General features: G+C 39.9%; 2 protein-coding genes across 2 annotated transcripts in view; one reads left to right on the forward strand and one right to left on the reverse strand.

The window, feature by feature from the left end:
- The window catches only part of vps13d (vacuolar protein sorting 13 homolog D), a 187,744-nt gene extending 171,732 nt beyond the window's left edge, over positions 1-16,012 (reverse strand). The window contains exons 1-4 of the mRNA XM_028807954.2: positions 15,625-16,012; positions 5,688-5,855; positions 3,085-3,162; positions 979-1,169 (exon numbers count right to left, since the gene is read on the reverse strand). Coding sequence (XP_028663787.2) covers positions 979-1,169; positions 3,085-3,162; positions 5,688-5,784 — 366 coding nt within the window. The 5' untranslated portion in view covers positions 5,785-5,855; positions 15,625-16,012. The remainder of the gene's footprint in view (positions 1-978; positions 1,170-3,084; positions 3,163-5,687; positions 5,856-15,624) is intronic.
- Positions 1-24,541, forward strand: part of c8h2orf76 (chromosome 8 C2orf76 homolog) — a 331,828-nt gene that overhangs the window by 254,152 nt on the left and 53,135 nt on the right. The gene's annotated exons all lie outside the window — the stretch shown is intronic.

A 24,541-nucleotide genomic window follows, 5' to 3' on the forward strand; every position in this document is an offset into this window, starting at 1 on the left:
GGGACACTCTTAAAATCTCTCTCTGTTTTTACTCTATATATAAATTTATACACGCCCCCTACACGCCCAAACAAATATATCATATAAAAGTAGAGACATAAGTTAAAAACATAAAGCAAGGATTTTAATGGGTTATGAGGAAAACAAAAGTAAAATCATTTGAAAATATTTATTTAATACAGACAACAGAGAAATATTATTTTTTAATACAGGCAGTTAGAAAAAAAGTGGGCCGTGGCAAGTAGTAACAACACACTTTGTTGACAGTCGCTGTATGTTGTAATGCTGATACAGAACTGCACAGCAGCGCGGCTGGAAAGCAAAACAGTAACAATATCGATAACAACAGCCAACCATAGCAACTGAACAAGTTGCAAACAGGCAGCTAACACTAGTTTCCTCATTACATTTGGGTTATTTTCATCAAGAGAATCTGAGACAAGAAAGTATAATTACTTATGTAGTTACAACTAAGTACCGTAAGAAGGTAGTAAAAATATATTTTTATTACGAAATTTGAAAATGAACTAAATACGGGACATTTGAGTGTCAGTACGGGACATCTGGCAACCCTAACACTTAGATACTTTCAGTTCTTCACAAGGACAGACTAATGCTGCAGAGTGCACTTACCATTGCCAAGGTTTGTACAATAATTTATATGAATTCACATCCAAAACATTAACCCGGCTTAAAGTAAATAATAAATAATTTAACAAGAAATATGTAATGAATGCCACCAAAGTTGTTTGGATGAAAGACAAAAAGCATCAACTGCAAGCACACATTATGATACCTTATAACTTTTATACATCATATACTCATTAAACATTACAATTTTACTAAAGTAACATGATGGACTGTTGCCTATGGGAGCTTTGGAGCTGGCATAGCACCAGGCTCAGGCCCAAGTAATGCTAAACTGGTTTAAGCAGGTTTAAGAACATTGTTATTTCCCTGAAATTACTATTTGATCACCTTCCACTTATCTTCCAGTGCTTTTAGCATCGATCGTTTCCTTTCAATCTCTGCTTGTCTCTCTCTCTCGTCATCAAATTCTACCAGGGGTGCCGGCCCTCCAATCAGGTGAAGCTTCGATATTGAAATGACCCAAGGGTCACTGTGGGGCCGGTAAAAGGGTATCTGGAGAGTGATCTTCCCAATAAACCCTTAAAAAATAAATCATTAAAAAGTCGTCAAAAACAAGAAATATTAATATAACACCATAACTTCTTGCTAATAATAAACAAGTACATGTGCATTCTGATTGAGGCTAGAACTTCTAGGCTTTAAAATGATATTTAGCACTAGAAAAAAAAAAATAAGGAAAAAATAAGGAATTTGAAATTAAGACGATAAAGGTTTTGAACTTGTGTCACTTACTAAACGAAAGTTAAAAAGTTACAGTCCTATACATGTTTTAGTCCCCTGGTAAACATCTTATTCTTTAGTTATATGTATGCAACAAATACACAGTTTAATTCTAATCGGATTAGTTTTCCTATTTCACCTCAGATTAACTTGATTTACTTTGATCTTTAGCTAGTTAATTGCTTAAAAACACTTTTCTCCTATCTAACGGTAAGATGCTGCAGATGTTCTATCAGATGGTTGTGGCGAGTGCCCTCTTCTACGCAGTGGTGTGCTGGGGAGGCAGCATTAAGAAGAAGGATGCCTCACGCCTGGACAAACTGGTGAGGAAGGCAGGCTCTATTGTTGGCATAGAGCTGGACGGTCTGACATCCGTAGCAGAGCAACGGGCACTCAGCAGGCTCCTATCAAATATGGAGAATCCACTACATCCATTAAACAGTGTCATCTCCAGACAGAGGAGCAGTTTCAGCGACAGACTGCTGTCACTGTCCTGCTCCACTGACAGACTGAGAAGATCATTCCTCCCCCAAACTATGCGACTCTTCAATTCCACCAGAGGGGGTAAACGTTAAACATTATTCAAGTTATTGTCTGTTTTTTACCTGCATTTTTTATTACTCTTTAATTTAATATTTTTTGCTGCTGGAGTATGTGAATTTCCCCCTGGGATTAATAAAGTATGTATGTATGTATGTATGTATGTATGTATGTATGTATCTATCTATCTATCTATCTTTTGCCTAGTTTTATTCAAGCGTCTTTCTTTTGGCCTTTTCCTTTCTGCCTCTATTATGTTTCTTTTGACTAAATCATCCTCTGCCTTTCACTCATAGCCCATTTTTTCTTGCATGTCACTACCTTCCATTAAATCCTTTCAAATTAGCACTCTACCTACTTACCTTCCCTCAGTGAAACTCTACAATCCCAAGATCACACTTATCTCAGTCCTTTACAATTTGCGTTGTAGTGTGCCTTCACTAGCTGCCTCTGCCACGCACAATGCAACTACACACACCTTTGCCTGGTGTTTAGGGCAATAACAGACAGATATCTACAGTATTTGTACATACCTGCACATCGTTATGTAGAGAAAATTCAGTTACACTGTGCAAAGCTATATCATGGTGCCATAAAGTTCCGTTTTCTTTAATTTCCCAACATCATTTGTTATTAACTTTTTTATCTCAATTTTTTAATTTAATTTCCTATAAACAATAGGAGGATGATAAATAAAAAAGAAAAACAATCTCATGTATATAACTGACCCCTCCACCCTCTGCTGGCACCCACCCCAAAGCTATACATGAAAGAAACAGAGTTAAATTTAAATTAATAAAACACGCAAGTCATTGAACTCCCAGAGGCCTACATGTCTAGTTGAGCAAAAGAAACTTTGTAAATTTTAATCAGGTTGAATGCAGGGCTCACTATCGTCCACGAGTTAATCTTAGAAATAGTGTCTTTCCACTTGTTTCAGCAGGAACGCCATTGATCTGTGCAGCTGAAAGTTCTAACAGAACAAAGTTGTAAAAAAGAGGGCCAGACAGACAAAGTAACAAAGTCAGGGTTCTTCCAAGGTTTTAAGGGATGAGTTGCTTTACATCAGAAACTCATAAAAAGTAATATTTTACAAAAGCTTTAGCTTATGACGGAGACATTCAATATTCAATTGGCTTGTGAATAAGATGTAGTGAAAATCTGAAATCGTACCTGCTTTAACTTCAAACGGTAAATCAAACTCCTTAAGGGCATCTTTCCGAAGGGGAAGATTCTCCAGCTCCACAGCACCTAGAAAACAGAAATTCTACTAAAAACAACTACATATATTCTGTGTGTGTTTTGTCTCAATACTTTTTATCATGCTAAATGCAAAAACCTTTTTCTCGCCATTTATTAAAAATTCCATACTTTCATTCTCAACCCATTCCATCAGAAATGTAATACCCTAACTAATCCAAGCAGGACTCCCTTTCCTGCTTTCATTTCTTTTTATATGTAAACTTCCAAGATAAATCATTATTTTAACCTACAGGTGTCACATTTAAAAATAATTACCAAACATCAATATTATACATACAGTCACAAATGTGGGCTACAGAAGTGTGTTGGAGGCTCTGCTCCTGAGGTAAACAGGGATGGCTTTGGGTAAGAAAGTTTCTAATCTGTCTTCCTCTTCTATTCCTAGAGTGAGGTAAGCGACTTTCGAAAGGCTATGATGACACTTCCGCTCTTCCATGGAAATACCACCACTAATGGGTATCCCACTGTATAAGAAACTATGCAACTAGTAGCCAGTGTTCATTTCGACTTTATTTGACAGAGCCAGACTGCCAGCAGATGCAACTAAAATCAGATAGCTGAAAATATCTACCACAGATTTATTTTGTCAATCCGTTTTTAATTTTCCTTTGGTGTAATTAACATTGCTACTGTTAAACAGGGTTCTTGTAGTGGACCCCAACACTTATTTTTGTCTTTTTTCCTTCCTTTCCTATATAATAAACACATACACACACATATAGTCACACAAGGATCACCTTTCAGGCTTAGAGAAAGTATGCAATACCCTGCTGGGGCATGAGAGGGTATGACTGCTAACAAAACTATCTCATTTAACTCTGTAGCTCCATGAAGCCAGCTAGTAAGGGTACCTAAGCCACACCCACCATCACCTAAACTCCACCTCTTCCAGTGGAGACAATATATATTCACGGGCTCCTGGAAGATGCCGTATTAATCTAAGGAACACATGGTCCTGTATAACAGAACTTCCTGACCCAGACCCGCTGGGCATATTTGAGAAGTCACAGAAGATGAGAAACCTGAGAAGCAATTGTTAAGCCTGAATTCTATTATTCACCGCAGACCCATTTTTGTTTCATTTTATGGACACTCGCAGTAAACAGGGTGCCCTGTCCCAACCTAAACTTTTCTTTGATTCTCATCCCCTTCTTTTGCATCTCACAATACACACATACTTCAATTGGTTTCCATACAAAAAATAAAAATAAAAAATAGAACAGCTCATTTATGTCTTCTAAGAAAATTTACTTTTGGGATTATTTAAAATGTGAATAACAATAACATAATGCATGTGCATTTAATAATTTACACATTTTATACAGTAATTTATTACTTCAGGCCTTCCACTGAGCATTTTGCCAAAGCAGCAATCCTTATAAAAGTTAAAATGGGCTTGAGATATCTTAGATTAAATGGGCTTGAAAAATCTCATATTTAGCAAGGTTTATAATTAATCTCTTAATTTGACTTGTATGTCATTTTTGAAGGAAAAAAAAAAACCTTTTTAATCTACATATAATTTTACCTTTCAAATAAAAGTGAAGAGCAAAATGTATACTTTTGTTAGCAATAAACTGTCTTTTGTAACAGTATTTTGATTAGTTATACAGGGTAGCCCACAAAAAAGTGGCCCGCCTCCACTGAGACGACTCCCGTTCCGTCTGCCAATGAGAGTGTTCGTGATCATGCTGGAACGGGCACAGAGATGTATTGACACACAAGGAGATCACTTTCAAAATCTTCTGTAAATGCAAGTACCAAATTTGATCATTTTTTTCTTCTCTTCACCACATAATGCAGTCGTCCCGCTGGAGGCGGGCCACCCTGTATAACCCTTAAGCTATAATGCCACAAAGATGTTAAAAAAAAAAGAAAACGTCTAACAGTCAAAGGCCCACAATGGTTCATCCTTCAATGAGGACTATGGCTATGAAGATCTCAGCTCCACTACAAAGTGGATACATAAACAGCCTAATTGGCTAATTCACAGCCTTAAGCAGTTAGCGTGATTGTTATGTACAGGAGAAGTGCCAATGCCTGACAGTTATTTACTATTTTCATGTAAATATTCTATGAACAATGATGAATTTCAATAACGAAAAAACTTATTTTATTATGTGTCTTACACCCATCTTTTTCAGTATTAACACATGTTCATCATTTAAATATGTGTCTGTAATGGAAAGCTTCATGGACACAATACAAGTAATAAATGAATTTTCCATTGCTTGTATATCACTATAAATTCATAAAGTGTTGTACAAGGAGATTCACCATAATGTAGAATATGATAGGAACATGTATATCTCTCAAAATATTGTAACAGTATTTCAAACTCACTTGATGTGTAAACCATTAATGTTTAATAACATGCATAATAAGAATTTACACACATTAAACCTTTTTCACCTAAGACAGTAGTCTCAACCACACCAGGACCAGCCCAATATATATGCTTATACAAACACATGGATTCAAAAGCAATTAAAGAGGCAATTTAAATGGTGTACCTTTAAGCAGGGCGACAGACAGCTGGTCTGTATTAAGATTGCTGACATACTTGCCCAGGTAAGTGTTAAGTACCCAGGCAACCAGTCCCTCCAACATAATTAAATATAGGAAAAGATGTAAGAGGGGTATAGGAGTCAGCTGCTGTCTTCTCCTTCACTTTCAGCAACCTTTGGAAAAAGAATAAGAAAAATTAAAAATATATAAAAAAGCAACAACTGACTGGATGGTAAAGGGTGGAAGTCTTTCCTTTTTTTGTGCTCCATGTACCAAATAATGTAAATTTCTGTTCTGTTTGAACTATACACACTTCTGAACTGTTCACCTTTCATACCTATGATCTAGTGGGAAGTCGTCTTTATTGGTTCCTCTTTAATATTTGAATTTGTGGTACACATTGGGGCAGTGGTTGGCCCTCTTTTCCAATGCATCCTGTGTATTGATTTTGAATCCCACGCCCAGTTCTCTGTGTGGAGTTCGCACCTTATCCAATTGCCTGCCTGCAAGATTCCAGGAGGATGTCAAGGACATGGAAAGAAAGTAATGGGGATATTGGGATGCCAGTATGATCGTGGGCTACTGCTGGGTGATTCATAGGCATACAGTAGAAAAAGAGGACAAACAGCATGCCACCAAACAAAATTTTGGATCAAAAAAACTAAGAAGTGACAAAAAGTAGGGAACTTGTATGTCAATGAATTGGTAGTTTTCTTTACATACATGTTTAAAAATAGTACATTTCTCCATATTATCCTTGATTGATTAACTAATTAATTAACCGAATTATAGCAATGTTGTATATATGCATAAATGATGTAATTTGTTACATCTCTCTATTAAAAAAAAAAATCTTGGAAGGAGACAAGACGTGATTTTCTTTGAGAGACACTTATACGTCCCATGAGACGAGTCCACGCCCGTGGCTGGAAATAAAGGACAAAGAGTAGATGACAAAGTAGAACGTTGTAAAGAATTCAAAAATGTTAGCGCAGAACACATGCAGAGCAGGTTAGAGATAATGGAAGTACTAAAATTTGAAAGTCTCAAACGGAAATTATTACTCGGTGAAATAACAGAACAGCAAAAAGAGACTAAATATATTGTTCAGATTTAAAGATTAAGTCAGAGACTTCTAGAACTTCTAATTCGTGATGGAAGAGAGAATTAACAGATTCCAAAAACGCTGGAGCGGTATGAAGCTCCGTGAGACGGAGACTTTTAATATGAGATTCTTTCAAGTCACGCCCTACTTACAACTATTTTCAAACAAGACCACGGTCATCTAACCTCAGTCATGTCAATGCTTTTGGCAGACACACTTCCTGCGCTCTCAGCTCTTATAAAATTTATCAGGACAATAACTTTATACGTTCAAGATGACACGTCAACGACAAAGCAAAGAAGAAAGAGCATGGACAAACATTCGAAAAAGTAATTTTATTTATTAGAGAGAAAGAAACGATATTCACTCACAGGCAGTTTAAGTGATCCCTCGCTATATCGCGGTTCAGCTATCACGCCCCCGCTACATCGCGGATTTATTATTATTATTATTACTAGGGGCCTCTGCCCCCTGCTCGCCCACCCACGGGTTTAGTCTACCGGATAAACAAATTAAAGAGATTGTTACATATGCATTACTTTCATTTTTACTTTAAAACATTTGTAAAAACAATATTTGTCCTTTATTTCCTGCCCTGGGCATGGTTAAATCTCTTTCTCGCGGGACTTATAATGCTGCTCGGGTTGTGAAGGGGGGGTCTGAACGCACACTAAAGAGATGCAATCTGTTCAGCTGCTGTGTTGCTGCTGGCCAGCTGTGTGTTGTGCTTGTCGCGCTTTGCATCAATCACTTAAAAGCCTGTACATCAGGTGTCCTTTTGCCACTTCGCGTCTCCGCCGCTAGCGTTCTGAAGGGTGGGGAGGTGTGAGGGCTGAACTCACGCTAAGGAGATGCGCTAGGATCATCTGCTGGCTTGCTGCAGCTGCTGCTGACAAGCTGCGTGTTTTGCTTGTCATTGTTTTAAGAGCTGGGAGCACCTGAAGTGTGTCTGCCAAAAGCATTCCAACAACTGCTAGGTTAGATGTCAGTGAACTTGTTTTAAATTGTTTGTAAGTAGGGCGTGACGTGCAAAGGTCACCGTCTCACGGGTTTTGCTTCCTAAGGTTGTAATGTCTAATCCTGCGTGTCATCAAAGTGTCTCTCTGAGATGATGTGGTCTTGATCTCTTCGCTCAACCCCCCAAGAGGCGCGCTACGCTCCTGCCACTTCGCGTCTCTCCCACTCACTTTGTGAAGGGGGGGGGAGCTGAACGCACGCTAAGGAGAAGTGGATGGATCAGCTACTGGCTTTGTGCTGCTTCTGCCAAGATGCGAGTTCTGCTTGTCGCTCTGAGCATCAATCATCTAAAAGCCTGTACAGCAACTGTCCTTCTGTCTCACTGCCTTCTCCTGTGTAACGTTAAATGTCTCTCACGGGATGTCAAATTGTCTTCCGAGAAGATCAAGCCTTGTCTCCCGGCCAAGATTTTTTTTTATAATAGAGAGATGTTACTCATATCCTTAGCCCAACATCCACATGTGTGTTTACAAAGCGTGTTTTAATAAGTTTACATGTGTTTAAAGCATGTGGGAGGGGTATTTTAAAGGCTTAAACTATTAAAAAAAACGTTTATTTATATGGTCTTTCTATATTGAACACGGGTCTGGAACGTACTGTAACTTCCGCGATAGGCGGGGATCACTGTATACGTTGCATTGTCATGATGTAAGTCCAAACACGGAATCAAAATTCAATGCGTCCTTGAAGGTCCGTGTACTTTTTGGTATTTGAAATTTCATTTTAGAATCAAAAACGAAAAAACGAAAATGAAAGGAATTTTCAGATTTTCATTTTTGATTAAAGAATAAAATGATGGAAAATAAAGTATTTTTTAATTCTGTGGTAACAAATAGCAGTCATAAACTTAAAATTACACATACTTTCTGGATTCATTTGTGATTCAAATAATGAAAGTGTAATAGCTCAAAAACAACAAAACAGACGCATTTTTGTTGTCTGGCACCAGAGGTACTTCTTCTTCTGCGCGATTTTTGATGACACGTGCGAACAGTCCTCCTCCTCACAACACATCGACCGACGGCCTTGAAGTTTCACTGCATGGCATCAGCAGGGGATGGACCATTATGTTGTTTTTCAGAACATTAAAAGAACATTTCAATTTTCACTCCGGAACGAGGACATGACTGCAGAAAAACTGAGTCGCATCTTTCAGGTAAAAATACAAGCTTTGCAAACTTTGCTTCATTGATGTAGCAGTTCTTTTAATGAACGTTATTGTTGTTACTTACTACGAAACAGCTAACATTTGGTGATTTCATTTACTAACACTAAGTCTGGCAAATTTTATAGTGCTAACATTTTGAATGTGTGTAAATGTGTGAATGGTTGCTCATCGACAAGTGTAGCACAGGTTAAGAAAACTTTCTGTAAATCACGTTGCTCTCCTAACGTGTTACACTTGTGCGCACTGTTAATACTCAAAACAATTACTCGCTATAGTAGCCGGTAAAAGTCAATGAGCAACCATTCAAAATGCTAGCACTATAAAAATTGCCAGACTTAGTGTTAGTAAATGAAATCACCAAATGTTAGCTGTTTCGTAGTAAGTAACAACAATAACGTTCATAAAAGAACTGCTACATCAATGAAGCAAAGTTTGCAAAGCTTGTATTTTTACCTGAAAGATGCGACTCAGTTTTTCTGCAGTCATGTCCTCGTCCCGAAGTGTCACTCTTTTACTGTTCCGAAAAACAACGTAATGGTCCATCCTCTGCTGATGCCATGCAGTGTAATTTCAAGGCCGTCGGTCGATGTGTTGTGAGAAGGACTGTTCGCACGTGTCGTCAAAAATCATGCAGAAGAAGAAGTACCTCAGGTTTCAGACAACAAAAATGCATCTGTTTTGTTGTTTTTGAGCTATTACACTTTCATTACTTGGATCACAAATAAATCCAGAAAAATATGTGTAATTTTAAGTTTATGACTGCTATTTGTTACCATAGAATTAAAAAATACCTTATTTTCCCTCATTTTATTCTTTAATCAAAAATCAAAATCTGAAAATTCCTTTCATTTTCGTTTTTTCATTTTTGCTTCTAAATGAAATTTCAAATACCAAAAAGTACACGGACCCTTGAAGGTCCGTGTATTTTTTGGTATTTGAAATTTCGCTTCAGAAAATATCATTTAACAAAGAAAGAGAGACACTTGTTATATTTTCAACTTAAAAGAGAAAAATGAAAAAACGCAAAACAATTACTTTTTTCCTTTTGTTCTTTCGCACATCAGAAAAGAAAAATGCAAGAAACGAGAAAACGCCCTTTATTTCACAGTAAGTAACAACAATAATGTTCATAAAAGAACTGCTACATCAATGAAGCAAAGTTTGCAAAGCTTGTATTTTTACCTGAAAGGTGCGACTCAGTTTTTCTACAGTCATGTCCTCATCCCGGAGTGTCATTCTTTTACTGTTCCGAAAAACAACGTAATGGTCCATCCTCTGTTGATGCCAGTGTAACTTCAAGGCCGTCGATCGATGTGTTGTGAGGAGAACTGTTTGCACGTGTCGTCAAAAATCGTGCAGAAGAAGAAGTACTTCCGGATTCAGACAATGAAAATACGTCTGTTTTGTTGTTTTTGACCTATTACATTTTCATTATTTGAATTACAAATAAATCCAGAAATGCATGTGTAATTTTAAATTTATGACTGCTATTTGTTACCATAGAATTAAAAAATACCTTAATTTCCCTCATTTTATTTTTTAATCAAAAATCAAAATCTGAAAAATCCTTTCATTTTCGTTTTTTTCGTTTTTGCTTCTAAACTGAAATTTCAAATACCAAAAAGTACACAGAACCTTGAAGAAAATTCCAAATATTGTTTTTGCTAAAGTTTTAAAGTAAAAGTGAAAATAATGCATATGTAACAATTCCCACGAAAATAACCATCTCTTAAAATTGTATATCCAGTTAACCAAACCCGAGGGTGGACGAGCGAAACAAGCAGGGGTTGGAGCCCCCTAGTAATAATAATAATAATAAATATGCGATGTAGCGGGGGCGCGACAGCTGAACCGCGATATAGCACGGGATCACTGTAACTGCCTGAGAGTGAATATCATTTCTTTCTCTCTAATAAATAAAATGACTTTTTCGAATGTTTGTCCATGCTCTTTCTTCTTTGCTTCATCGTTGATGTGTCATCTTGAACGTATAAAGTTTTTGTCCTGATAAAATTTATAAGAGCTGAGAGTGCAGGAAGTGTGTCTGCCAAAAGCATTCACATGACTGAGGTTAGATGACCGTGGTCTTCTTTGAAAATAGTTGTAAGTAAGGCGTGACTTGAAAGAATCTCATATTAAATGTCTCCGTCTCACGGGACTTCATACTGCGCCAATGTTTTTGGAATTTCAAAATTCAAATACCAAAAAGTACACGGACCCTTGAAGAAAATTCCAAATATTGTTTTTACTAAAGTTTTAAAGTAAAAGTGAAAATAATGCATATGTAACAATTCCCATAAAAATAACCATCTCTTAAAATTGTATATCCAGTTAACCAAACCCGGGGGTGGACGAGCGAAGCAAGCAGGTGGCGGAGCCCCCTAGTTTTAATTAAATTTCTTTTTAATTTTGTGTTTAAGTATGATGTGATGGAAAAATTCTGATTATATTTTTTTTAACATAATCATGAATACAAATAAAAATATCTATTCATAAAACAAACAGTTTTTTGCGAGTTTAATTTTGCAGACCTGTCCAATCTTAGAATCAGCAGCCATAACCTGTGAGGAGCATGACAATTAAAAAAAACAAGCAAAATTTTCTTTTAGTTTCACTTTAGGGACCAAAACTGAAGAAATCTGCACATTTGATTTTCTTCTCTTATGATAAAGTGATTACTACGGCAAAATAAAAATTGTAAGGGGCTGGGACTAAAGAGTATAATGCTTTCAGTGAAATGCAGGTACAAAATGGTTCACTAAATAAAATAAGGACTAAATTTAAAGAACCTTCTCATGGCACTGCACAGAGGGAATCAGTCTAACATACCACTGTCAAACCTGCTTAATTCAGTTCAAGGGTTGTTGGGATGATTGATAATAATAGTAATAATAAATTGCATTTACATAGCACTTTTCTCACTACTCAAAGCGCTTTACATAGACAGTAAGGGAGCAGCATCCACCTGGATGATGTGACGGCAGCCATCTTGCGTCAGTATCGTTACCACGCAAGAGCCGTTAGGTGGTGAAGGGGTGAGAGATAGTTAGCCAATAAGAAACAGGGGATGATCGAAATGACCAGGCTGTGGTGGACAATTTAGACAGAACATCAGAATACACCCACTTCTTTACGAAGGATGCCCAGGGATCTTTTATGACCTCAGGGAGTCAGGATCTTGGTTTTACATCTCATCTGAAGGAGAGCACCATTTTTTGTGCCCGTCACTGCTCTGGGGCATTGGGATCCATATTCAGATCACAGGGTAAGCACTCCCTGTTGGCACCATCACCAGCAGCAACCCAACTTTCTCCTAGATGGTCTCCCATTCAAGTACTGGCCTGGCCCAAACAAACTTAGCTTCAGGTGGGTGACCTGTTCTGGAGTGCATGTGGTATGGCTGCTGGCTATTAGTCAATATGATGGCAGAGTTCTGCTGGTTGATTCATAGGGATGCACCAGAAAATGTGGACAAACGAAGGGCCACCAAATCAAAAAACTAAGATGCAACAAAAATTAGAGAAGGTTTATGTAAGTCAATGAACATGTATTGCTTACCTTACATATATGCTTAAAATATTAAAATTGCTCAAAATTACCATGTTAAATTGATTTAGAACAATAAATGTATGGAAGCTGGAAGGAAAACATCTTATGCGGTACCTGTCCCCAATTAGTCACTTAATACTTTCGGCTGCGACTTCACACATTATGAAGACTTTGGAAAGGCTAATATTGGCTCACCTGAAATGGTCAGAACAGCACTGGATGCTCTGCAGTTTGCCTATCAGTCCATATAAGGTGGATGATGCCCTCATCTCATTGCTGAATTGTCATCGAAAGAAGCTTTCAGGGAAAACTAGGGGGTTGATGGTGAGATTGGCACTCCAGCCACTGTAAAAACCTGACACTGTTCCATTTAAACTAGTGTGGTGCTAAGGTGTCACCCGCTGCACGGCTGCACTCAGGTCCTAATTTGGGATCCTGAGGTGGTTTGTGTGTTGGGTGCGGGCAACACACTGTATCACTGCATGCTGTCAACCTTCTCCTCCTCCTCCTCCTCCTCCTCCTCCATCCACAGAACAGGACAGCATGGTGAGGAGCTTGTTTCTGAATTCTCTAGTGCATTCGACACCCGTCCAGCCCAGACTTCTTGGGGAGACACTGTGGTTAGTGCAGGTTGATTTTACCACTGTGTCATGGATAATGGACTACTAAAAATTCAGGCCACCATTTGTGAGGTTTAAGAACTGTTTATCTAACATGGTCATGACTAGTACTGGTATTCCACAGCTGACTGTACTGGCTCCCTTCCTGTTTACCCTGTACACCGCAGACATTAGATACAATCCTGATTCATCTCATCCACAGAAACATACTGACGACACAGCCATAGTTGGGTGCATCAGTAGTGGGCAGGAGAATGAATACGGGACACTCGTGAAGGACTTTGTCAAATGGTGCAAACTGAACTACATGCACCTCAATATCAGTAAGATGAAGGAGACAATCTTTGACTTCAGGAGGTTCAAGACCACTCTGCCCCCAGTTCTCATTGGTGGTGAAGAGAAGGAGGTGGTGAGAACATACAAACACCTCAGGGTGCATCTGAAAGACAGGCTTGAGTGGAGAACCAACACTGAGGCCATCCATATCTAAGAAGTGGAGAGAGTTGCTTCTGTTTCCTGAGGAGGATGAGAGGGTTGTTTGGTGTATGCAGACCACTCTTACACATTTTCTACTGGTCTGTAGTGATTGGATGTATTTTTCCATGCTGCAATGTGCTGGGGAAACGGCATTAGTGCTGGTGATGCCAACAGACTAAATAAACTGATCAAATAGCACAGTCAAGCTGGGCTCGCTGGAGAAAATGGTAGAACAGACAAAGACTCAGTTTGCTGCTTACTATTCTGAACAATGACTCTCACCCTCTGTATGCAATCAGTAAAAGATGGGAGACGACTGAACTGCTCCAAGAAGCACTATTCGACAATCAGCCATTAAGCTGTATAATGAGTCACCTCATATGGCTGAGGTGGTCTTATTCCCCTGCGGTGGGTTGGCACCCTGCCCAGGATTGGTTCCTGCCTTGTGCCCTGTGTTGGCTTGGATTGGCTCCAGCAGACCCCCCCGTGACCCTGTGTTTGGATTCAGCGGGTTGGAAAATGGATGGATGGGTCTTATTCCCTGTATTCTCAATGGTGCTGAGCTGGTCTAACAAACAGTGACGCTATGTGGCAATATACTGTGACACTGACTGAAATCCTGTTTGTAGAATTCAAATAACTTTGCATTTAGTAAATACCTATACTTTACTAATCTACGTATATATAACTCCCTTTAAATGTATATTTGTATGTTGTCAGTATACCTATTATCCATCCATCCATCCATTTTCCAACCCGCTGAATCCGAACACAGGGTCACGGGGGTCTGCTGGAGCCAATCCCAGCCAACACAGGGCACAAGGCAGGAAACAATCCTGGGCAGGGTGCCAACCCACCGCAGGACACACACAAACACACCCACACACCAAGCACACACAAGGGCCAATTTAGAATCGCCAATCCACCTAACCTGCATGTCTTTGGACTGTGGGAGGAAACCGGAGCGCCCGGAGGAAACCCACGCAGACACGGGGAGAACATGCAAACTCCACGCAGGGAGGACCCGGGAATCGAACCCAGGTCCCCAGATCTCCCAACTGCGAGGCAGCAGCGCTACCCACTGCGCCACCGTGCCGCCCTATACCTATTATATGTCTTTTTACTTATTTTCCTCAGAATTAAAGTTTTTGATTCATCCATCTAAACACAAATAAATTGTGTTCATTTGTTAAATTTGAATTACATATATTTTCAATTTTTTTGTACAAACGTGATGTAATGGAAACACTATGATTGTATTTTTGTGTTCATAAATGCAAATAAAAATAACCATTCCTTTAAAACAACCATTGCGTTTAATTTTGCAGACCTATGTTACGGTTCTGCTATTGATTCAAATTCATGCTGTAAGGTAGATCCAGGTTCATGCCCAGCTTCACAGCACTGGGTTAATATTAGTGGGGGGTCCTTTCCAGGAAGTGCAACATGTTGGGGGGCTTTGGCTTTATAAAAATTAAAAAAAAAAAAAAAAAGAAGATTGGCAGCCCCTGGGATTGACTATTAGGCCATAGCCACGCCAATAACCCCTAAAAACCACGCCCAGCTAGAATATAATCCGTCCCATTCCAAAACCCAAACCAATTACGCCTCCTTAAATCCTTCGTGTCCACGCCTTACTTTCGGCAGATTGACAGGCGGAGGATGTCATTTCACGTCCACTTCAGAGGAATTTGGACCGTAACGCCTGATCGACCTGTTGTTACAGCGATGACACGCCCACTTCCATAATAACAAATAGGGTTTTGCCCCTCAAACCCTGTCTTACGGTTCGTATCATTTCTGGGCATGTCTAATGAACATCCTTGACTCTTACAATAAGTTGAGGAACAATGCTACGGCACATGACAAGTTTTGTCCAGATTTACTATCCGTTCTGGCTCTATTCATATTAAATTCTGACACATCTCCCGTCCCCTTCTCTTTACTACTCATTCAGTTATAAAATTCCGACACGATGGCCACGCAGGTCATATCTCGCCACTCACCATGTCCACGCGTCCTGACGACCACCTTGCCTGCTCCTTGCTTGCCCGTAGTGCCGAGATGTCTCCTCTGTGGTTTTCTCCCTGCTCCTTTCACTTTGGAAGTCCCCCGCAGAACACTGCGTCATAAACTCCACTTGTCGGACGAGTGACCTGAAGGAACCGTCCTGAAAGTGAAAGGAGGGAAACAGAGCTTCTCCTTTGGCTCACTTGTAGCCTCGCTTTGCTCACTTAGTGGATTCCTGTTGCGTCTCATCTGCCATAAATCCGTCTTGATTTGCACGCACACCCCCTGCCCTTTCGTCGTTGAAACAACATTGAGGATCCGCGGAAATGCTATCCGCCGAATGTAAACAGGGCACGCCGCTTCCTTGTGTCCCAAAAATTTCCCACTAGAGATTTCCGGTAAACGAAATCAACTTGAGAGTGTTTTAATTTGGAGATTGAATAAATGTTGCTGAATAAACAGCGCTATCTAGCGAGCGGAGGATATAATTGTAAGAAGACTGAGGTCTGAGCACACGCTACTCGTTTGAATGCGGGTGACGAGCTCTTGACGCGTCAGCCAATGAAATTCTGCAGCATCGTGATTGCATATGTATGAGGTTGATTAGCATGCCGTATATTTGGATTTTTCAGGGCAGTGTTCAAGGAGAGCTCACGTACGCATGTTTAAGTGGCGATTGTGATTTATAAACGGTAAATTGCGTAGAAATGTGCGGCGGCCAGGTTTTATAAATACGATTTTTTTTATTTGGCATGCGCATATTTTCACATATTATACATGAGTCTCCTGGCAACCTTCTCGCCACAATATGCAGCAGGCGTCCACATACACTGTCGGTTACTTTAATTTTATCGTGACTTGTTAATTTTTTTTGTCTCAGTCAACTGACCTGTGCTTTTTTCACGGATTTGCTTTGCATGTACATTACTTCTATCTTCATTTGTGTAGGTTAGCCCACCATACTCACTCACCCGATTAGATGCATTTAGACTACAATCAGCTGAAACCCGACTAGATAGGTGAGCTCCATTGAACTAATATTGGGACTTCTAAAACAATATGGGCTGCAACAGTGCTGATTTAGGGGTGTCATGTACAGTAAAAAGGCGTGAATACTAATGGGATCAGTCACTTTGTGTTTTATTCGTATTCGACTTAGACCACTTTGCAGAGATCTTTCACTTTGACTCAAATTAGTCTTTTTTGTTTGTCAGTGTCAAAAACCCAATTGAAAGCCATCCATTATTCCATATTGTATAACAGTAAAATGTAAAAAACGTCCAAGGGGCTGATAATTTTTTTATAGGCCCAGTAACATGTTTTTTTTTTTGTTCCATTTCACAGTCGCTTTACATCTAACGGGCACTGAATGAAGAAGACACCAGAACAAACAAAATGATGAAATGTTTATCCCTACAAGTTTCAAAACTGGATTTGCTACATTTTATTGGAATGCAGCACGCATGTAAGTAACATGGAGATAATTTTGTGTACTTTACCTTCGTTGCTGCCTCGCAGTTAGGAGACCTGGGTTCGCTTCTCGGGTTCTCCCCGTGTGTGCGTGGGTTTCCTCCGGGCGCTCCAGTTTACTCCCACAGTCCACTGACATGCAGGTTAGGTGGATTGGCGATTCTAAATTGGCGCTAGTGTGTGCTTGGTGTGTGGGTGTGTTTGTGGGTGTCCTGCGGTGGGTTGGCACCCTGCCTGGGATTGGTTCCTGCCTTGTACCCTGTGTTGGTTGGGAATGGCTCTAGCAGACCCCCCCGTGACCCTGTGTTCGGATTCAGCGGGTTGGAAAATGGATGGATGGATGGATCATAATGGTATCGTTCCTGCCTTGCAGCAGCCCATTGCTGGGATAGGCTCCAGCAGCCTTGAATAAGCAGTTCAGGGAGATGTAAGGACGATTTTTATTCTGCTTTTCCAAGTGTCCAAGGACCTCACATATAAAACCTGCATAAGCTTGGAAATGTAAGCCATTTCTTACGCCAAAGTCAGGATGTATAAAACATGAACTTGGTATGAAAATTGCCTTAACATTAAGAGCAAATTTTGACCATTGTGCAGACTATTTTGGCGTTGGCATTTTAGTGACTCCAAACTGCACAACAATAAAGTGAACAGAAAATCTCATTTCAATGATGTTTCTGAACCAATTGCATCACAGATCACTGACACGTTCCCACAATTCTGATGTCGTCATGGCTGGTAATAACATTAAGTGTATGCACGAGGCATTGATTGCCATGGTGTGTGTCCAGTTTTGTCTGTAAAAACAGCATTTTGTGTGTTGTACGGCATAAATGGCCCTGGCAGCGTTGCCAAGAAGGCAAGCACCTCACACAGTATGACCCTGAAGTCTGCTTCCCACACGACTACTTCATAAAATAAAGAGATCTGGGTTCAGCCGGACCACCTCGCAACAATGCAAGTCACACACATTGGTGCATCACATTCATTAACTAAATGAAAGTGCTTTCTGTTTACAAAAACAAATTCATCCTCTGCTGTTGCCTTTCCCTCAACATGTGTGCGGTCAATTAGTCTAATTTGGAAAAACCGGCAATGGAAGCCAATTGACTTTTGATCTCAGCCTGCTCATCCTGACTGTAAAGAAGTTGGACATATTTGGGTGTTTGTGCCTGTTTAAGGCTTGAAAAACAGGAGTGCACAGGCCCCACAGCAAAAATATACAGTCACATTCAAATGGTTTAGTAATGCATAGTTGATCTGTAATTTTGTGAAACAGTGCCTCAGTATACATAATTTGGCTATATGTACTATGAACCATCTCTCTACGTACATCTATATATGCAAAAGGCAAAGCCCTTACTGACTCCTCACTAATTCTCCCACTTTCCATATAGGTGGGAAATTTTGTGTGCTCATTCCTTGCAGTGTACTTACAAAAGTTAGGTATGTTTCATGTCCTATTGCAACACCCGGGGGGGGGGGAGCGGGGTGGAGTGGGACTGGTGTACCCCCTAAACCAGGGATGTGCAAAGTCATTCCTGGAGGGCCGCAGTGGCTGCAGGCTTTTGTTCCAACCCAATTGCTTAATAAGAAGCACTAATTGCTCTAGAAACACTTCTGCTTCATTTTAGTTATCTCCCTCGTTAAGATTTTGAACCCTTATTGCTTATTTAAGTCTTAAACAGCTGCATTCTTGGTTTTTAATTGCTCCTTATTAGCAATAAGATGCAAATGACAAAAGAAACCAGCAGTTATCCATTTTGCTTGTTACCCTTTACACCTGTGTGTATTTATCATGCACTATTTGGTTTAATTAAATACTTGGAAGGAAAGAGAAGACAAAAAAGTCAAGGATTGAGAATTATCCATCCGTTTTACACTTCAAAATATTTGGATATCTTTAAAATGGAAAAAAAAATCTAGGATTTGAGAATGACTTGACATAGCAGAGTTAAAGCACTAAAAAGCCATGAAATGTAATTATTGGCAAGGATTGTTTTCTAATTAAACAACTGGGTTGGAATAAAAACCCGCGGCCACTGCGGCCCTCCAGGAATGGCTTTGCACACCCCTGCCCTAAACCAGGGGTGTCGAACTCCAGTCCTGGAGGGCCGCAGTGGCTGCAGGTTTTCATTCTAACCATCTTCTTAATTAGTGACCAATTTTTGCTGCTAATTACTTCTTTTAATTAACTTGACTCTGGCCTTTTAGTTGTTTCTTTATCCTTAATATAGTTATTGTCTGTTTTTTTTTTTTTTTTTTTTTTTCACCTGTATTATTATCATTCTTTAATTTAATATTATTTATTGTATCAGTATGCTGCTGCTGAAGAATGTGAATTTCCCTTTGGGATTAATAAAGTATCTATCTATCTATCTATCTTAATTAGCAGCCAAACAATGAGACACAAAACAAGCCACCACCTCACACAATGGGGGTATTTTTCGTACGTGGATTACTCGCTTAGCCGGATGTAATTGTTGACGATTTGGCCTGATCCTGGATCTGTCGGTTTTTTTGAAACTCTTGCTGGAAGTGTTGTCATAGCAACACATCCAAATCCGCAAACCTGCTCGGAGCAGGTTTGTTCTGCGTAAACAAGGATTAGTTTACACACGTGATCAGTGATGGTGTGGAAGTCATCCAGTCAGGGCTTCGCCGTTCATGAATGAGCGACCAATTGATATTGGTGTGCAAATTATAGGAAGAGAATTTCATATAAAGAGGGTTTTGCGCGATCGGCAAGATCCTTTATTGCCCCCCGGAGGAAATTCTGTACGAAAGATACCGCTTTAGCCGAGGGGGAATATTGTACCTCAAAGATTTATTAGCTCCGTATATTCGAAGTCAAACTCGGCGAAGTCGGGCTCTCACAACCACACAGACAGTAGGCATTGCTTTGAGGTTTTTTTTACAAGCGGCACTTTTTTTATATACTGTAGGCGATTGCGGAAAATCTAACTAAAAGTGCAGTTTTCCAGGCAATTCGTAAAGTCTGTTTGGCTCTGAAACATTTCCTTCAGGTTTTCATTGTGTTTCCTGGACACCTGCGTGTGCAGACAATAAAAGAGGCGTTTCATGCCATTGCAGGTAGGTAATACACAGGTAAAAACACCCACAGTTCCACGAAGAATCCCACAATCAGCCTAACATTCTCATTACCAGGATTTCCAAATGTGATTGGGGCACATGGGACTGATCAGAGTGGAGTTTGATCAAACATTATTTGAAAAATGTACCTCTCCTCCTGATGAATAATCAGACAAAGTGTCTTCATCAAATATTTGACCTTAGTTAATATCTCGTTGGTCAGACACAGGTTCAAAGGATATGACATTCCCTGCAACTGACCCAACGAAAAAGAGGGCTATATGGAACATACCTATAGCACACATGGAGGACAAATATGCAATGACCATCCTTTACCTGAAATTAAGTGACCACTACTTCCTGCCAGTGGTTCTGAGGAGGAGCTTCCCCCTGGAATGCCCTCAGAAACAGGGCGATGGGCATTTTGCTGGAGAGCCAACTCTTCTGCAGGGGTTAGGTCTGGACCGCGTGGACCTCCACCTGTTTTTTGCTTGTCTGCCTCCTTATTAGCTTTAAAATTAATGTTTTTTATATTATATATGATTCTTTATGTCAACAATTCTTTAAATAGTTATATACCAATATTTACCAGTTTGAAGTATATTCTTGTACTTCACTTTAACCTGTTCCCATGTTCTCCTTGTGCTCACATTTGATCTGGAATTATGACATATTAAATAATAATTAATCTGACACATAGGAAATGAAACGTTGCATTCACTAAGTACAATGTACACTACTTAGCGTTTAATTTTTTTGGCCACTTTTTGCCAGCCGTCTTTTCTGGTTTGGGCTGCTTTTGCAGTGTTACCCCTTGTGTATATTAAATCTGGAAATTCTTCGTGTCCTTCGAATAAAAGGTCTTGCGCCGCGTGTGTGAAAAAAAAATGCGCCCGTTCTTTCGTCATTTTGTTACAGCCTATCAAAGACTTGCTGATCATGTTTTCTAGACTCAATATATATGGGCTTTTCACTCAGCGCGGGCGCGCGCATTCATCTCGTATGATTAGATCCAGCTCGACTAATCTAATACACATCTGCGTTTGAAAAAACCGACTTATCTGGATTAGTTTCACTGGCATTAACTCATTCAAGATGAGGCACCTGATCTCGGATGGTTTAAGTGACGTACAAAAAATACCCCCAATATCTAAAAATAAAGAAAGGTGATGGTCTCAGTAAGGTTGATCTCTCAACTCACCAAAACACTTTGACGATGTTCTTATAAAAAAACAAAAAATCAAGTTTTGGAAATGACAACAAGAACAAGAGCAGCAACAAGCTGTGGAATTAAATACCGGGTTTAATTAACAGCAAGCATCGGCTTCTCATTAAGAAACTGGTTGGAGTTTGAAGCCCCAGTTTAAGCTGGTCATCTGTTGGCTCGTTTCACATCTCATTTCTGTTTGGCTGTCATTTAATGAGGAAACAAAATCTATTCAGAGGACTGAATCCTTCTACCATGGCTGTTAAAATAAAGGGGAAAAAAGTGAATTAGCAGTGAAAACTGGTCACTGATTAGGAAAAGGGTTAGAATGAAAACCTGCAGCCACTGCGGCCCTCCAGGCCTGGAGTTTAAACACATGCCCTAAACTGTATACATAGATAGGGGAAACCTATCCTCACTATTTCTGCGACTTACAATATACATAGGAAGCCCAAATTTCCCACGCTCATACTTAACATTTGTAAGTACAGTGTAAAGGATGTTTCATTTCACGTTGTGCCCCGTAACGAACTTTTGAAAATAATGTCTTTTTGGCGGTTCTCACCATTATGCCGTAAGGAGCTTTCGGAACTGACCTCTCCTATTTGTGGTTTCATTCCTTATTTCTGTTAACAGAGGATTTATTTCACGGCAGAGACACACAAGGGCCGCCCCCGGTCTCCCCCTTCCTTTTTCCGCACGCCTACCATGTGGTTGGCTCCCTGCCTATATACATTAACGACATTCCGCGCTCATGTGCCTCCTCACTCGCTTCCTTACTTTCCTCAGCTGTTCGTCATGCTCACTGCTCCCTTCTTCTTTAGTCCACCGCTTCAAGCCTGTTATTGGTGGCCTTGCTTCACGTCTTCCTGCTGGTGACTCCTGCCTTTTCATTACAATCATCAAATTCACTCTCAATACTAAAATAAGCCTACGACAATTACATTGACAATCACGTTAAGGAAACATTTTAAAAATAACGTTTCTTTTTCGTAACTTCTTTCACACACTACTTCTCCGCTACGAAGCGCGGGTATTTTGCTAGTATCATCATCATCAATCATCAAGACACTATATAAAAACGGTCAGGATTGTCCTTTCCGTCCCGTGAGTGCAAAGCGTAGCGGTATTCTGCTTATCACAGACTTACTTACTACTTGCAGTACGAAGCAACGCGGTGTGAGCAGAGTTCTGGTGCTCCCATCGTTCCCTTGCTTTTGTGCGCGTTCTTGGAGATTAGGTAGGCTATTTTTAGATTTGTATACAAAGAAATTTTGTCCTGCCTTACTTCTTCTAACTTGGTCACTTTATTAGCAGTCATTCATTGACTTTTGCGACACAACATTTTCAAGAGCAAAGCGCTCTGAGGACGTAGTTGTCCATGTAGTGGACACTCCACAACAGGGAAAACTGATAAAAGGCACTAATAGAGTTTTCACACCGAATATAGTATTCAAGTAAGTTTTATAGAACAAAAGTTTAAATTTCGTCACAAAAATAACAGAAACTACGAGTATTAAAGTAATGCGGCTCAGATTCAATATAACCAAATTAATGAGTTGTGGTACATGAATTTTATTTTTCACTGTATAAAATATCAAATTGATCTACATATTGAATTGCCTTAAGAAGTGGTTGACTTAAAAGTCAGTCGCCTTAAAAGGTGGGTGAGCCTAGTATATATATAAAATCCAACGTCTGTCTGTCCGCTTTTCACAAGAAAACTACTTAACGGATTTAGATCGTGTTTTTCTCTAGAATTTGCTTGAACATTCCGGTTGATTTTGCGACTTCTCTCATTGCACTATGTATCAGAGTTCGCTTGCAGTACCGATTTATTTGTGCAAATCCGAGAAACATGCAGGGGCCCTTCTCACTCACTCTCCAGCGTTGGGGCATGTACCTTGCATCCAGCTAAGCTAGTGAATGAGATAACAACTTAATGGAATTAGATTGGGATTTTTTCTATCATTTGCTTGAACATTTTGCGACTTATCTCATCGCACTAAGAATCACAGTTCGCTTGTAGCATCGATATATTCACGCTAATCCGAGAGAGAGAGGCTGCGGGCCGAGGGAAGGGTGACATCAGGGGTGGAGAGCCAGGCAGGGTCCTCCTCACTCACGTGCCAGCCTCCGTTTGAATCGGTGTACCTCTGGCCATGTGTTGGAGCGGACCTTGCCTCCGCTTAGCTAGCAATACCAATTTGTTTATTGATTTTTGAAGTTTGTCCCGTTTCACTACTACACGGGTGGAGCTGCGGGGCACAGCTTGTATGTTATAAAAAATGGTTATCTGTCACAAGATACAAATAAGTAACACATGAAATGTACTTGGATTTATAATAATCCAAAAAGGTGACCTTTTAATAATTAAAAAAAAAAATACTGATGCCTGCTTTGCAGTGAGCTAAATACCAGTTGACAATTATTTTAAGACTACTCTAAATTTGCTCCTTTAAGTGTATAGTCGGTTATTAAAATATGATGATTCAATGATTTGTCATTGTATGGGTACAACAAAATGTAGTTATCACAGACCCCTTGGGGTCAGAGTACAGGGTCAGCTATTGTACAGCACCCCTGGACCCATTGCAGGTTAAGAGCCTTGTTGAAGGACCCCAACGGAGTAGAATCCCTTCTGGCAGTAACGGGATTTGAATCGGCAACCTTCCAGATACCAGCGCAGATCTTTAGCCTCTGAGCCACCACTCTGCCTATAAATATAGTTTGTCTAGCATAATGAAATGGCCAGTTATTTAAAATGGGTTTAATGGCACTATAGTAGGTCTGTCTATTTCGATCACGTCTTGCATTTATGGACTTCTGCGCACCAGATATGCCATACACCTCTCTTTCTTTGGGCTTCTTGCTGCCTTTCATTGTTGGACATTCCAGCCCTGTTGTGGATGCCAGCCATTAATCTTTGTTGAACATTGGACAACAGTATGCAGGGGATATACCGCCGACATCTCCTTGCTATATTGTATACATGCTGTGCTATGTCTTGGAGACGGGTTGTAATCTAAGAAATCAATCAATGTAGACCTCAGCATTAACATTTGCCCTACACCATCTACAGGGAGTCCTCGAGTTAAAACTTCTAGACATACGACGTTTCGAGTTTACAATGCTCACTCCCA

Source organism: Erpetoichthys calabaricus, chromosome 8 (genome assembly GCF_900747795.2).
Source record: "Erpetoichthys calabaricus chromosome 8, fErpCal1.3, whole genome shotgun sequence".
Lineage (NCBI taxonomy): Eukaryota > Metazoa > Chordata > Cladistia > Polypteriformes > Polypteridae > Erpetoichthys > Erpetoichthys calabaricus.